Here is a 16,233-nt window from a genome sequence, read left to right on the forward strand (position 1 = left end):
CCCTTTCAATGTTTACTCCGTCTATTTGTATTTGTGTATGATGCTCTTTTGATGTGCGTAAATGGAAGACAATACAGTGCGTCAGGTTGGATGCAACATGGAGTTATGCTGAACAAATGTGGCTGTAATTTGCCTTGGCTTGCGATCAAAGTAAGAATATGCCATATATAATATATTGTATGTTATTGTACATATTATATTTGGATGGTGGTCCGTGTGGTCAAACGAGACATTTTAGCAGGGTAATGCCAACAATCTGTCCCGACTCCCGATTAAAATATTGCTGCGTAACTTTACAAATACATTTGGCTAATCGACATTTGTCAAATGTGGCATAATTACTTAGTAAACCATCTTGCAAGAAGCATAAACAAGAGAAACCTACAGCGTAGGACTCGTCGATTATCATTTGAAGTTCCTTGGAGTGGGATTCGGATTCGGATGCGTATCTGGCAACCTCAGTCACGGAGAGCGGGAGAGGACTACAGAATTTTGACCGTGATTGCAGTACCATTTCTGGCCACATTACTACTAATTTTCCAAAAACCAAACAATCAGATTAAGGTGTTTCCATGGGTTTTTGACTGCTTATTTTGAGCCGCATTATTTGAGAAATTAATACTTATTTAGTGCATGGAAACGTAGTCATTGTCATTTTTTAAAATGTGATTTATGTAACTAATGTGTTGCTGTAGCTTGTTTAATTCAGATGCAGTCAGTCACCATTTGTTCAATGTCTTTAGTTGTACTAGTGGTGTTCCTCAAGGTTCCAAATTAGGTCCTCTCTTTTTCATCATATTCAACTGGTGGCCCGCTAGTTCAGTTCTTCTCAGAGACTCACATTTTTGCAGCAGATTCTTAAAAAGTGCTGTCCTAGATCTTTGACTAGCTTTTGGCAGAAGGTCCTTCAAAACAGCAGAGCGCTCCTGTAACGCTGACAAAATCAAATGACCTACCTGATTTACTGTAGAGGACGCAAGTTCTCAGGAATATACATATTAAGACTAATTGTGAAGTCCGTTTCCCTGGTGCTTAGTTTTATGGAAAAGGGACCCACAAAACAAATTAGGGGGAGTGCTCTGCAGGGAGACTATAGGGAGACTCAACACTTAAAACTTTTGAAGTGAAGAAACCTTCAGGGGTGAATGAAAGGTAAAATGTCTTCAACAAGTTTCCTTTGTTCAACCTTTGCAGGCAGCCATCAAATGTTTCACAGTCTCTTAAAGGGGTCAAAACATTTTTTTTTTCTACATTTAAAACACTTCTTTGTGGTCTACGTAACATGTAATGGTGGTTGTCTCTTCAGTCCCTGCAATCCATGTTGTACGTTTTTGCGCTTTCTTATTGAGTCTACTGACAGATATAGGTGAGAACTATAAGATACTTTGTATTAGAAATGGCAGCAGCAAAGTTTGCATGGGCATTTACGAGCCGGTCTGTCTCACACCAAGAGGATAGAAGAAAAAAGACCGTATTGACTACAGCGTCCAATTACAATGGCGGACTGCAGCAAAGCACTCTGGGTAAATGTATACCATATATGGATAATCCGCGGACGTCACCAATTGGAAAAACTTCAATAAAGGTGAAAATTCTGAACGCATTGTTTAGTGGAAGTATGAAGGAAGGCAAGACTGTTTAATAAATATTTCTGCAATGCCTCCACGGCTTGATAAAAAATGTCCGGGTCTTATGCAGATCCCAAAAACACAACAGCAGGTATTAATAAGTAAGAAAAGTTAGTTTTTTTTAAAAATTACCTACCGAATGTAGTTCCTGATTGGCCAGTTGGTGTTTGTGTGACAGCTGTTGACAAAGTACGATATCAAATGTGAATAACTGTTTTTATTCATTTATTCTGAAAAGCCCCATTGGCCTTTTTCAGACTTGAGACTATTCTTCTATTACTGTACTCTATGCCAAACAAGAATTATTTGTAACCATATCTGACCCAAGTTGAATAGCATTTCTGTACTTTGATTGGCACTTTGCATTTTGCTCTGGGACCCAGGTAACACCTAACGTTAGCGTAACGTTACTGTATGGTTCTTGTTTGGTTATGCAAGATGAGAACATTCTAAGAACATTCTCAGAACATATCAAAACCTATCTGACACACAAAATATTTGCCTGCAATGGAAACAGCGACCGTTAGGCTTTTCGAAATGTTTTTTTTCGCAAATTTACTTTATATACATTATGTAGTAACGTTTCCCTAATGTTCCGCGAACGTGTTGTGTTCTTCGAACAATCTGATGTCAGCCGAGCTGAGTCAAGGCTACACGCATGCGCGTAGAAGCTTCCGTGAGACAAAGACGAAGCTCGACAACGCTGCAAATTCCAGAACCCCGATAATCAGGCAATACGGTGCGCCATCCATTGATCACATGTAAGTAGATAGAAAGAGTGAAATATGAAGCACGTTTTTGTGTAACAATTTCTACCCTACATGATTAATTTCAGACCATTTTACGGTTTTAGCGTTGTGTCAAATGCGCGCCATGCTCAACTGCCGGCACCATATAAACTAGCATGCATTTCTCGTGCATATTGGCTGTTATATAGTTTCCAAATACCAACGAATGACTTCTGAAGAAGGGTGGATCTATCTGTAGCTTAGTTAAACAATAATTTGCCCCGTCAGTGTCATATTTTGAGGTCCATATGGCACGAATGTTGCCTGAACGTTCTGTTAAACATTATCACAATTTCAGAAGGGTTAAAACCATAAAAAATCAGTTCCCAGTGGCTTATTTTATTTTTCAAAGTTTTTTTCAAAATTGTACCCATTACGCAATATCCCTAAAAAAAATGTTATATACACACGTCCATTTTCCTGTGACGTCACAATACAAACAAACATGGCGGATAGAACAGCAAGATATAGCGACATTAGCTCGGATTCAGACTCGGATTTCAGGAGCTTACGCGATTCAACAGATTACGCATGTATTGAAACTGATGGTTGTAGTGTGGAGGCAGGTAGCGAAAACGAAATTGAAGAAGAAACTGAAGCTATTGAGCATTGCCAACCTTGAGACCTCCGATTTCGGGAGGTGGGGGGTGGGGGCGGGTGGGGCGGGGCGTGGTTAAGAGGGGAGGAGTATATTGACAGCTAGAATTCACCAAGTCAAGTATTTCATACATATTATATATATATATATATATATATATATATATATATATATATATATCTACATCCTGAAAATATGCAAACAAAACTGTGTTTAGATAATTGACACTTCAAACTTGCATAAATAAATATTAAGGAATATAACATAACTTGGCTTCTGAGAGTTTCAAAATGTAATGAATAAAATGCTAAAGTTGTTGATAAACAAGCTATTATTTTAATAATTAAATATGGTCATTTTAAATGAATTATTATGATAATTTAAAATCAATTATTTCAAATATGTTTATTTTAATGTATAATTCTATGGCTGGATGTAATGAGTCACAAAAAAATACAAATAAAAATACAATTAATTTTGATGTTTTTAGCAAAATATAGTAAAAATGTGGGCGATAATAGGGCAACCCATTTTCCTTGTTTTTTTTTTTTATAGAATAAACAACACAATGAAGAAGTTTCAACAGAGGGCTTATAAGCGTAGATGGGCTGCCACAACTAGGCATTTGAAGAAGCAATGCCGACAGTCAACTTTAGAATTAGAGAGTGATGATAGCGAGCAAGAGAATGACACGACAATCTTTACAACTCCAGAAACAGTGACAACCCTTCAGTACATGGATGCTGCGGAGACTGCTTCCTGCACTGCCGCGGGTGCTGACAATGCCACCTACAGTGGCCCTGATAGTGATGAGCCTGATGAAAATGATTCTGATTGGAGACTAATCGACCATCATGTCACCTTGTCATCTGATTCAGAAAATGAGAGTGATAGTGACTGCTTTGAAGATATTTTGAGGTCTGGATTATTTTATCTTCAGAATAGCTTCTGCTATTGGCCAAAGCCAAATCCTACCCACTCCAGAATCCGGAGAGCTGAGATTCCTGACAAAGAAGTCTGGGATAGGCTGCCAATTCGGGTTTTCAGGAAAACATTGACTGGTAAGGGAATATTGTCAAAGTCATATCATGTATATCTTAAACAACATAATTCATCTTGAGTCATCAGCATACTTTGAAATTTTGCAGAAGACTTTGACAAGGCCCTTCAATATGAAAAACAAGCTGAAATGTTTTCGAGCCCAGAGGAAGAAGAAATGTCAACCAAATGGAGCCACATCACCCCTGAACGTTATAGAAACGATGAGGAAGATGTGTTTGATGCTGACGGTTAGTCACTTTTCAAAGACTGTTTACTTACAATACTCAAACACTACTTAGTGGTGCATAAATGTTATTGTCTTCGTTGGTTTAGGCGAAGAGGAAATTCGGCCAAAAAAGAAGTGCAGAAAAGAGAAATTACAGATCCTCATCCAGGCACCCCCACTGCCAGTGCTCCCACCATTGAACTTTCCAAACTCCAGCGAGTACCAGACCACTTCAGCCAGTACCAGCCAATACTACACCACTCCAAGGCATCCAGGCCGACCTCACAGCCCAGCGAGAAGCAGCACTTACAGGCTCAGTCCAGACAGGAATCATGCATCCAGCTCAAGCCAGTACCAAACCACTCCAACCAGTACGAGTCAGTACCAGACCACTCCAAGAAGCAGCAGGAATGCCCTTGAAAGTGAACATTAGTTGGCTATTTAACTGTTGATAGGTGGTGTTAAACAGGCTGTTACAACGGGCAGTAATACGAATTACCTCTTTGACTTTTGTTGTCTTTGCAGTTTTCCAGTTAAACATGAAAGTTAAAAAAATAGTTGAGAACCAGGGAGAAATTATGCGCATGCTGAGAGGGCTGGCAGCACAGTCTGTGGGGCCAGAAGCTGTGGATGTTCAAGATCTCATTGAGAAGCCTTTCGAGACTCTTGAGCAGCTTAAGACCTTCTGTGAACAGCTCGACACTGATCTTCTGCTCAGAAAGCAGCTGGTAATTAGTTTTAATTCCCCACTGCAAAATTATCTTGCTCAGTTATCAAAAAACATGTTCTAATCAAGTACAATATTGATGTTTATTTATTTGTATAGGTGAAAGCTCTTACTGCTCTTGGTGGGCAGAATTTGGCAGACACGGTGAGGACAATGCTGAGGAAAATTGCCACAAACAAAGTCCTGGAGCAGCTTGGTCTCCGTGGAAAGACAGACAAAGTGGCATTTGAGGACTTGCCCTTTTACAGAATAATAATAAGTAAGTGTTAATAATAGGTTTGCATCTTTGAACATGTTGCATGTATGCTCACAAGGTCGATCTAGCTGTTATTATTACGGTATTTATTCTAAAGGGAATTCTAAATTGTGCTGGTGATTCCAGAGGCATGCAGGGGTGTTTACAAACAGACGACCACAGCTGAAGTAGATTGTGAGCTTGGAGAGGTCCTGAAACTGGCCACTTTTCGAAAGGGAGGTTCAAAGTTTGAGGTACGGAGAATTATGATAAGATATCCCAATTTTGAATTCCATTTTATTGAAGTTCCACTGCATGTCTTTTGAATTTGCAATTATAACTACTTGCAGGAGAAGAGGAGGAATTAAGAGGAAGCGACGGCGAAGAAGGGCAAAGGGAAGTGTAAAAAGGAAATGGACAGTGAGATGAGTGACCAGGTAAATGATAAAGTAATTATGCCAATGTTTTATTTCAATTCATAAAGATCCCAGTTCTGTGTTGAATTTGCAATTATAAACACTTGCAGGAAGCGACGGCGAAGAAGGGCAAAGGGAAGTGTACAAAGAAAAGGGACAGTGAGATGAGTGACCAGGTAAATGATAAAGTAATTATGCCAATGTTTTAATTCAATTCATAAAGATCCCAGTTCTGTGTTGAATTTGCAATTATAAATACTTGCAGGAAGTGAAGAAGAAGAAAACAGGGAAAGGGAAAAGAACCAAGCAAACGCTAGTGAGACCAGTGAGCATTGAGCAGGTAAACAAGGAGCAAATTATGCCATGTTTTAATTGAATTCAATTCATCTACATTCCAGTACTGTCTTTGTTGTATTTGTGAATATCTATAATTATTTACTTCCAGGAAGAGAACCAACAAGAAGGGGCAGGAGTACACTGACGCGCACGACCAAGACCACAGCATTCCATTTCTATTCCATCCATCTTCTTCCGCTTATCCGAGGTCGGGTCGCGGGGGCAGCAGCCTAAGCAGGGAAGCCCAGACTTCCCTCTCCCCAGCCACTTCGTCCAGCTCTTCCTGTGGGACCCCGAGGCGTTCCCAGGCCAGCCGGGAGACATAGTCTTCCCAACGTGTCCTGGGTCTTCCCCGCGGCCTCCTACCGGTCGGACGTGCCCTAAACACCTCCCTAGGGAGGCGTTCGGGTGGCATCCTGACCAGATGCCCGAACCACCTCACCTGGCTCCTCTCCATGTGGAGGAGCAGCGGCTTTACTTTGAGCTCCTCCCGGATGGCAGAACTTCCATTTCTATTGTATTATAATTATCACTAATAAAGAATTATTGTTTAATTTTCTGTTTTGAGTGTCAGTCCTGACAATATAGCACAAAAACAGACGTAAATACCACTGCATTCCATTTCTATTGTATTATAATTATCACTAATAAATAATTATTGTTGAATTTTCTGTTTGAGTGTTATAGTCCTGACAATATAGCACAAAAACAGACGTAAATACCACAGCATTCCATTTCTATTGTATTATAATTATCACTAATAAAGAATTATTGTTGAATTTTCTGTTTGAGTGTTAGTCCTGACAATATAGCACAAAAACAGACGAAAATAGCATGTTCCTAAACAGTTACCTAAACGTTCTTGCCAAACGTTCATGGCTAACGTTCTGCTAACCAAGCAAGAACTCCACAACCTCACGTTCTTTGAACGTTACAAACTAACGTTCCCATAACAATGCCACTACGTTCTCCTAACGTTCACATAACGTTCACGTGTTACCTGGGGAGATGTTCAACCCATTTTTAAATGTGCAAGGGTTTGTGTCCTTAATCAAAGCTGTGCATGGTGAGATGATAATACTGAACCATGAGCTCGTTCTGGTAGCACTTCTGGAGATGGTCAAGCTCCAGAGCTGCCGTCTGCCACAACCCCATGGCCTGTATCCGTTCCTGTTCCAATACACAGAATACACTGATGAGCATTCAAAAACATTCCTAATAGTTCATGTGAAACAAGAAAGGACTTTAAAGGAAAGAGGAGCTGTAAAAGGAAAGGGAGCGTGTGTGTTGTGTCGCATCGACATTGTCAAATTTGCATTGGCCGTGACACATGTACAAGCAGTGGTTAAAATCATGAAAAGCTAAACAATATGTTTGGAACTAGAAATAACTTTCTTCCCTTGCCTCTTTTTGTTGTTTTTTTTACAGTAATGTCACAAACAAAACTCAGAATAGAATATAACTTTATTGTCATTGCGGTTAAAAAGTACATTTGTTTTCTGTACAACCTGTCCAAGGACAGCAAACTATGAGTGATTTAAGACAGGGAAGGGGCCCGCAGCAGCACTTGCTAATTATTAAAATGTGTTAAAATGTAATATCGGAAATTATCGGTATCGTTTTTTTTATTATCGGTATCGTTTTTTTTTAAATTTTATTTATTTTTTATTTATTTAATCAACATAAAAAACACAAGATACACTTACAATTAGTGCACCAACCCAAAAAACCTCCCTCCCCCATTTACGCTCATTCACACAAAAGGGTTGTTTCTTTCTGTTATTAATATTCTGGTTCCTACATTATATATCAATATATATCAATACAGTCTGCAAGGGATACAGTCCGTAAGCACACTTGATTTTGCGTGCTGCTGGTCCACTAATAGTACGAACCTTTAACAGCTAATTTTACTAATTTTCATTAATTACTAGTTTCTATGTAACTGTTTTTATATTGTTTTACTTTCTTTTTTATTCAAGAAAATGTTTTTAATTTATTTATCTTATTTTATTAATTAAAAAAAAAAGTACCTTATCTTCACCATACCTGGTTGTCCAAATTAGTCATAATAATGTGTTAATTCCACGACTGCATAAATCGGTTGATATCGGTATCGGTTGATATCAGTATCGGTAATTAAAGTGTTGGACAATATCGGAATATCGTCAAAAAGCCATTATCGGACATCCCTATTAAAAAGAGTTGTCATAGTCACCAGAAGATTTTCACTAGATTTGTCGTTCGTAATTTTTTTTGAAAAAGACCCCAGTATCTACAGAGGACTGAACACTTCCCAAATATGGACACTGTAGACGTTGCCCTCTAGTGGGATATTCAGACCACCACAGACTGCCAGTAATTTAGGTTATAACACTGTTTTATCTTTTCCAATGGTCCAAAGTCTTTTGCTTTTCAGCACAGTGTCTTCTCTAATTCAATGGTGCAAAGTATTTTGCTTTTCAGCACAGTGTCTCTCAGCAGCACCTCCAACTACCTCCCCCGTGTCCTCACGGCTGATGCTAATAAGGTGACAGGTGATTAGATAACAAGGTCCACCTGGGCCGTCTACGCACCTGTCGCTGTCTTCAAGGCCGGTCCTGACACACCCCGTTCCGCGGCAGGCCCGCAGGCCACCCCCCCCCTCCACAGACACAAATTCACAAAGTTTGCTCCATCTGTGGCACACCAGGTGCGTTATAATACATTACAAAAAATGTGTTAATGAACAGGAGCAAACACGTATCGCCACATTTATTTGTGGTGACCCGTCCATTTAAGTTCACTGTCCTAAGTTACGCCAATGTACAGTCTTCAATATGCTACAGCGTCACAGCGTAGCAACGCCTGTGCATGACTAAATCATTCAAAACCTTGCGTAAACCATACGTTGCACAATAGTGCACATTGAACCTATAGGCTGTGCTCTCTTCAGACCATGGATGCGTAAGCTATCGTTTACATTTGAACCAACACCAGTACCAAAACGGTACTTTAGAAATTGTGCCGGTGCTTAAACTGTGCCTGAACCGGTACTTAAAAAATGGAAAACATGCACAATGCCTTGTTAATTTGTATGGAATTTTGTAAAACCGACTAGTAATTGAATACTTCAATGATATAAATTGAATGATAACTAAGTAATACATTCAAAACTAAGAACTAACATCCACAACAAATTGTCACCATTTTTGCAGCAATTCAGTTCATAGTGAACATGCAAAAAAATTGCTTTTTTGAGTTGAAAGTTTGATACTCATAATTCCGTATGTTTGTGAATGCAACCTCACTTGTGGTGTGCATTTCTGGTCTTGTCACCTTCTCCCGGGCAGAAGGGCGACACGGCAGTGCGACTGGATCAACAGAGACGTCGGGGATGCTTTACTGAACACAAAGTTGCTTTATTACAAGCGCGCGTTATTATACAGGACTGCAGTACCTGGAGGAAGTCAAGTCAAAAAATTATGCACTCCTAACTTGGAGGAGCTGAACCACAGCCTTATGTTCCTTCTTTCTCTGTGTGTTAATTCAGGAGAGTACATGTTCGTGTGTAAGTGACTGGGAAGACAAGAGATGTATAACATAACTTGTAGGTTGATGTTTAAAATAAACATGGAGTCTCTCCTCCAGGATAGAGCTATCACTTTTGCATTCCGACGTCTGAATTTACTGCCTCTTCTCAAGAGAGTTAAGCCAGTCCACATACAAATGTCCAACTAAGGCTCCTTAATTCATTCATTATTTACTTAAACCTGGTGGTGTGCTTTCTCCAAGTTGAATATAAACATTCACCATATGTAGAACATAATATGAGTTAATTAATTCACTTCACTTGCCCTAAACATCATTGGTGCATAATGGGGAAATGCTGTGTTGTTATTGTGGTTAGCCTAACGCTGCTAGCTAACAGTGTATCTCAGGGCTGCTGTTGGTGTGTTTCATGTTTTACAAAAACTTTCTATAACTTTGACACAACTACTACATTAATTACAGTAAATTACTTTTTACAATATCACTTCTACATTACTTACAATAAATTACTTATAGGGTTGTACGGTATACCGGTACTAATTGACTACCACTAGGGATGATACCCGAAATCGGTTTTCCCGGTTGTTCGATAAGAAAAGAACTGAGTCCTCGGACTTGAATCCCTTTTTGAGAACCGGTACCCGTAATCGAGAACACTATAGTAAATAAAAAGAGTTGGTTCTTTATTCGAATCCCTGGGAACGAATCCCGTCCCGGCAATAAATGCCCCGTGGGACATCACAAGAAATGGCGTCACGTAGCTCAGTCATTAGGCGTAGGTGGTGTAAGCAGGAAAAAAATGGACCGGAAAAAGCGCTCCAAGGCATGGCTTCATTTCACCAAAAAATACGAGGAAGCGGCAATATGCAATTATTGCCAGGCTTCGCTCTTGTGTAAGCGGGGGAAGTACAACAAGCGTGTCGTGTCTTCGAAGCAGCGACAGAGACAACGAAGAACGCCCCTCTTCTTCTGCCAGCTGCCCCTGTCCCAGCTACAGTGGCGGTGACGCCGGTGAGTAACTAACGTTAACTGTTGCCGGGTAATTTCCATATCTGCTCACTTGTAGTAACTTTACCTCTTATGTCAACCAGGACTGCTAGACTAACGTTACCTAAGCATAGTCAGCGGCTAACGGTAACGTTAACGTGAGCCTTTTTGTATGTGTCTGATAACGTTAACGTTATCTTGTAGCCTACACCACGACAAAGTTTGCAAATCTGTCTAATAAACTAGTGCTTTCTTTATTTCTTTAGTTTATTTGGAACATGAACACACTTAGAGTATAATACATCACAGTTTCATACCATTTCACTTTACAGGAGTAGGAAGAAGTAAAGCTTATTTAATCCTACCCCTTTCCCACTTCATAGCGTTTACAAATATATACATAATTTACTGACCTTTTTATAACAAAATGTGAATTAGTATATACAACAGTTTTGTAATATGTAATTAATTAATTCAGTCATTATTAATATACTGAGATGAAGAATATCTTATTTTCAATAAGGTTGAAAGTATTTCTCATAATTATTCTTCTTTGTACTTTGTAAGCACTATTCATTTGAACAACCTCTCATATCAGTACAATGTTTAACTTCTTTACTTAATCCATTCCATCATTTAATTCCACATCATTTTAGCTGTTTGCAATTTTACCAAATCATCGAATTTTAACATTTTTGACTCAATAAATAAAGTGTTTGTATGTTCTCTATATCCAACATTATGTATCAGTCTAATTATTTTTTTTTGTAAAACGGTTAACGAATGTAGCGCACATTTGTAGTTGTTTCCCCACATTTCTGCACAATAACTCAGATATGGTAATACTATAGTAGCGAGCAGTAGAGAATGTGAAGTGATTTGTTAAACCAAATATTGTGTGTTTTTTTTCCATATACAACAACCTATCTGGACTCGATAAGAGAATCGATAAGGAATCGGTTCGATAAGAGGATTCGATAATAGGCTCGAACTCGATAATTTCTTATCAAACATCATCCCTAACTACCGCGTTACTAATTGATTGAAATTGGTACGATACTGCTTTTGAAAAGTACCGGTACTATTCTTTCATCTGAATGCTGCTGTGCGGCGGTGACTACAGAGCCAAGGCACATAATGTTGAGTGTGTCAATACGCACACACAAATGGCATGCAAGCAATGACATCTTGGAGAGGAAGAATGGCAAAAAACGACAATTTTACTAGTTATTAAAAAGGGTGCGTGAAGCACAATATGGAGGTATTTGAGTTTCAAAACCAACGATAAAGGTGACGCTTTAAACAAGGAAGCGCTGTCCTTCAAGTGTTGCTTTAAAACATGCCTCACCAAATGTTTGCTTCAAACGTCGGAGAACATCTAAATGATAAGCATTCAGACAAGGAGTAAGGAAGAGTGACAGGTGATAAGGTAGTTGTTACACCTGTCCTGCTGTTCGGCTAGTCAAGGAGCACAGGCCAGATGTTCCTTCGAGGGCAATGTTTTTGTTGGGGGTAACACACTTCACTTTACCTGGCAATGGGTCTGCTGAACTCCTCTTTCTGGTCAAAGTTTGAGGCCGCCGATTTGTGACAATCTGGTTGCTCTATTATTAATTTTGCAGGACACGACCGGACCCGTTCATCACTCGACTGCGCAGTGCAAGCGCTTGCGCTCTCTCTTTGCTCGCCCACTCACTCACTGACGTCACTCAGCCAACATGTTGACATTCTCGAAAACACACTGTGGGAGGGCGTCGCCTGCGGACCTGCAGCAAAGCGGGGTGTGCCAGGACCGGCTTCGAGATCAGCGACAGGTGCGTAGATGACACAGCTGAGAGTGTTTGTCTGATCACCTGTCGCTCTGTTAAAGGCAGCAGTCGGGGAAGGAGAGGGGGAGTTGTTGATGGTGAAAGGCGAGAACGAGCACGAACGAGAGTGAGAGCGAGAGGACAGAAAGGACTGAAAAAGAACAAAAAGAACATTTATTGAAAAATAAATCATTGTTCGCAAAGATGACCGAGGCTGTCATGTCCGTCATTGGTGGTCCAAGAAACCCGGAGGAGCGATACCTCCACACACACATACGCTACTCTCATAAGTTAACCAGCTCCTCTGTTGTGCACATGTAGATACATAACATGTAGATACTTAACATGTAAATACATAGACACGCACACAGGTGCTTGGCTTGATGCCAAATATTAGCAGAGCTCGGACCGCCCATCCAGGGGCGCCACTAGGGATTTTGGGCCCCATGAAAATAATCTTTACAGGGCCCCCAACACAGTGTCATTATTTTTTTCTGTATTACAATTTCATCATCATTAGGGGCCTCTCTGGGCCCCCCTCCATCATGGGCCCCTAGAATCCGTCTCCTTAACCCCCCCTTTTCGGCGCCCCTGCGCCCATCTAACGTCAACTAGTGCAAGTAAAATGACTGAATTTGGTAATAAATTGCTACAATTTGTGTTTTATCTTTAATATATGTATGTTATGCCTTCTACATGGCTTACCTGGGTACATTTACCTATAGTTTTGTTTTTACTACTTACTAATAATTGTATTTTTTTAAAGCACAGACCAGGATTGGCAACCATAAACAATGAAGCATTTAATATAATGTCAATAAAGCTGTGTATTATATTATAATCTAATACTTGATTATGGCAGATTATATGTAATATGAGAAATTTAAAATTGTTCTTTGAGTGCAACAAGAAAAACACAATGTGTTTAATAATAAATGATAAATGGGTTATACATTCACCCATTCACACACACATTCATGCCCTTCAATTTATATTCTAACCTTCTAAAATTGTTCTTTAAATGCAAAAGGGAACATATGTTTATTGTATTCAAAAATTTTCTGTTAAAATAAAGCCAAAATTGACATTTTTTCCTTGTTCCCTTTATTTGGAAAAATATCGAAAAGTATCGATATACATTTTGGGACCGGGACCGGTACCAAATTATTGGTATTGGGACAACCCTAATTAATATTACTTGTACATTATCACTATTGCTTACACTGTGTTACTTTTATAATATCAGTACTACTATATTACTTACAATTCACTAAATAAAATAAACTTCGCTAAAAGAGTCAATTATGTATGTAAGTACTTTTTGAGCACATTCAAGAATACCGGGATAATAAAGATAACAGTGATTTGAAATATGCATTTTTCATAACTTTATATCCCTAGAAAATTGGGGTCGCCCACAAGCAACTGTGCAAAAGAAACATCTTGGTTTCCCCGATACCAATATGGCTGTGCATCATTCTTGCCAACCCTCCCGGATTTTCCGGGAGACTCCCGAAATTCAGCGCCTCTCCCGAAAACCTCCCGGGACAAATTATCTCCCGAAAATCTCCCGAGTATGCTTTCCCACAATATAAACGGTGTGCCTGCCCAATGACGTTATAACTGTAGAATGATCGAGGGCGAGTTCTTGGTTCCTTATGTGGGTTTATTGTTAGTCAGTTTCATTAACGTCCTCCCAGCGCGGCAACAACACACAACAACAGCAGTCACGTTTTGGTCTACCGTAAAGCAGTTTGTCTGCCGTAAACAGCAATGTTGTGACACTCTTAAACAGGACAGTACTGCCATCTAGTGCATTTGATGAAAGCACTTTTGTGCGTGCCACACAGCAATGCATCATCAGAGAGGGTGTTCAGCATGGTTCGAAAAATAGTGACAGAGAATAGAACAAGGATGGACAATTCAACCTTTAACTCAACAAGTATATGTGTAAATAAATGAACACTGAAATTCAAGTATTTCTTATATATATATATATATATATATATATATATACAATAAAATAAATATATATTTATAGCTAGAATTCACTGAAAGTCAAGTATTTCTTATATATATATATATATATGAAATACTTGACTATATATATATATATATATATATATATATATATATATATATATATATGAAATACTTGACTTGGTGAATTCTAGCTGTAAATATACTCCTCCCCTCTTAGCGACACCCCCAACCACGCCCCTCCACCACCACCCCCCACCTCCCGAAATCGGAGGTCTCAAGGTTGGCAAGTATGTTGTGCATACTGCTTTGTGATGTCACGCCATGAAGTAAATAATTGAATATTCTATATACTACAATGCAGCAGTTATTAGCAGAAAGGAAATTCCATATTAAGATGTGCAGACCTGTTTAAGCAGCTGAGCTTGCGTCTCGTATTTGATGATGACTTCCTCCTCTACTAGGCTGCACTCCTCTCCCGAAAACAGAGGGGGCAACTGAAGCTGATTGAGTGATACTTCGTCATGCAGCCTGCAAACACAATATGTACACTACTACTAAAATTGTCACTATTCCAAATGACTTATCTACGCAATACAAATGAGGGTTAACCTTATATACTGAAAATGTCATGTAGTGCTGTGTGATATTACAATATAAGCAACATAAAAATGTCTATCATACGATATGATTCTCCTTTGTTTATATTTGAACTTTAACATCATCTGGGCTGTAGATAAGGAAACTGCTGCAACACTTCAGCTTTACGTCACCTGAAAGAATACATCCATGTGTGTGAGAGCTGGCGGGAGCACGGATGTCAACTGAGCAGAAACAGAGACTGCAATGGAAGCTCAACCAACAAAACCCAAAAAGTAATTGGTGCCAAAATGAGGAATGAGAAACTCCTCTGTTTCGATTAAAGAAGTCAGACACAGACCAAACGACCATAACCTGAAAAACATGTCATCAATGAGTCGTTGTTAGCAACTTAAAGGTATATTCTTTTCTATCACTCGAAGACCTGAAGAACAGTACAGAGACAGCTAGTGTTAATATGTGACAAAATACTAACGTTACCTCAAAACCACCAAGTAATGAACAACGTGCATAACAGAGTTGTCCAAAGGCACAGTCTATGACAAGCAGTCCCACAAATATTGTGAAATTGCAAATTCCAGTATCTAAATTCCATCCATCCATCCATCCATGTTCTACTGCTTGTCCCTTTTGGGGTCGCGAGGGGTGCTGGAGACTATCTCAGCTGCATTCAGGTACACCCTGGACAAGTCGCCACCTCATCACAATATATATATATATACATATGCATATGTATATATATATATATATATATATATATTTTGTTTTTGTTTGTTTGTTTGTTTAAACATATGACATATTCATTATCTGAATATAAAATTACCATATATCGGGATATGTATTTTTGTCCATATCGCACAGCACTAGTTTCAAGCATTTATTTGTACTGATTACTTACTTACATTCTCTATACAGTATATGAAAATGTACTGTATATATGAAATGTCACTGTACCTTTCATCCTCCTCGATATAATTTTCCGAATCGTCCATGGTCACCTGTATAATACAAATAAATGGTATTGAAATATGTATCATAAATCCATCCATCCATCCATCCATTTTCTACCGCTTATTCCCTTCGGGGTTGCAGGGGGCACTGGAGCCTATCTCAGCTACTATCATAAATATATATATATATATATATATATATATATATACATAAAAAAAAAGAAGAACACTCTTAATAGTATTAAATGGACTGTGCTTGCTAATATATGCATCAATGGATTAAGTACAAATGTAATGATGTACAAAACCCAAAACTAGTGTCTCCCATTGAAAAAGTGTAGCGCAATATGATGCCTAAAATACCACAACGGAGACCCCGGAC

General features: G+C 39.0%; 2 protein-coding genes across 13 annotated transcripts in view; one reads left to right on the forward strand and one right to left on the reverse strand.

Annotated features, from left to right (window-relative positions):
• Positions 1–16,233, reverse strand: part of LOC133621664 (sodium channel and clathrin linker 1-like) — a 106,947-nt gene that overhangs the window by 52,852 nt on the left and 37,862 nt on the right. For 9 of the 12 annotated variants that reach the window (XM_061983904.1, XM_061983905.1, XM_072916072.1 and 6 more), the window contains 4 exons: positions 15,856–15,899; positions 14,709–14,832; positions 7,082–7,165; positions 1,765–1,806 (listed from right to left, as the gene is read on the reverse strand). The exons of 1 other annotated variant lie outside the window; for it this stretch is intronic. In XM_061983904.1, coding sequence (XP_061839888.1) covers positions 1,765–1,806; positions 7,082–7,165; positions 14,709–14,832; positions 15,856–15,893 — 288 coding nt within the window. In that variant the 5' untranslated portion in view covers positions 15,894–15,899. The remainder of the gene's footprint in view (positions 1–1,764; positions 1,807–7,081; positions 7,166–14,708; positions 14,833–15,855; positions 15,900–16,233) is intronic. 2 more of the 12 variants (XM_072916070.1, XM_072916067.1) reach the window with 1 other exon arrangement.
• LOC133620706 (uncharacterized) lies at positions 3,575–4,714 on the forward strand. The gene is made up of 3 exons (XM_072916101.1): positions 3,575–4,075; positions 4,163–4,303; positions 4,389–4,714. Exons 1-3 carry the CDS (start codon positions 3,583–3,585, stop codon positions 4,712–4,714), a joined length of 960 nt encoding a protein of 319 aa, XP_072772202.1. The 5' UTR covers positions 3,575–3,582.

Source organism: Nerophis lumbriciformis, linkage group LG25 (assembly GCF_033978685.3).
Source record: "Nerophis lumbriciformis linkage group LG25, RoL_Nlum_v2.1, whole genome shotgun sequence".
In the NCBI taxonomy this organism is placed as follows: Eukaryota; Metazoa; Chordata; class Actinopteri; order Syngnathiformes; family Syngnathidae; genus Nerophis; species Nerophis lumbriciformis.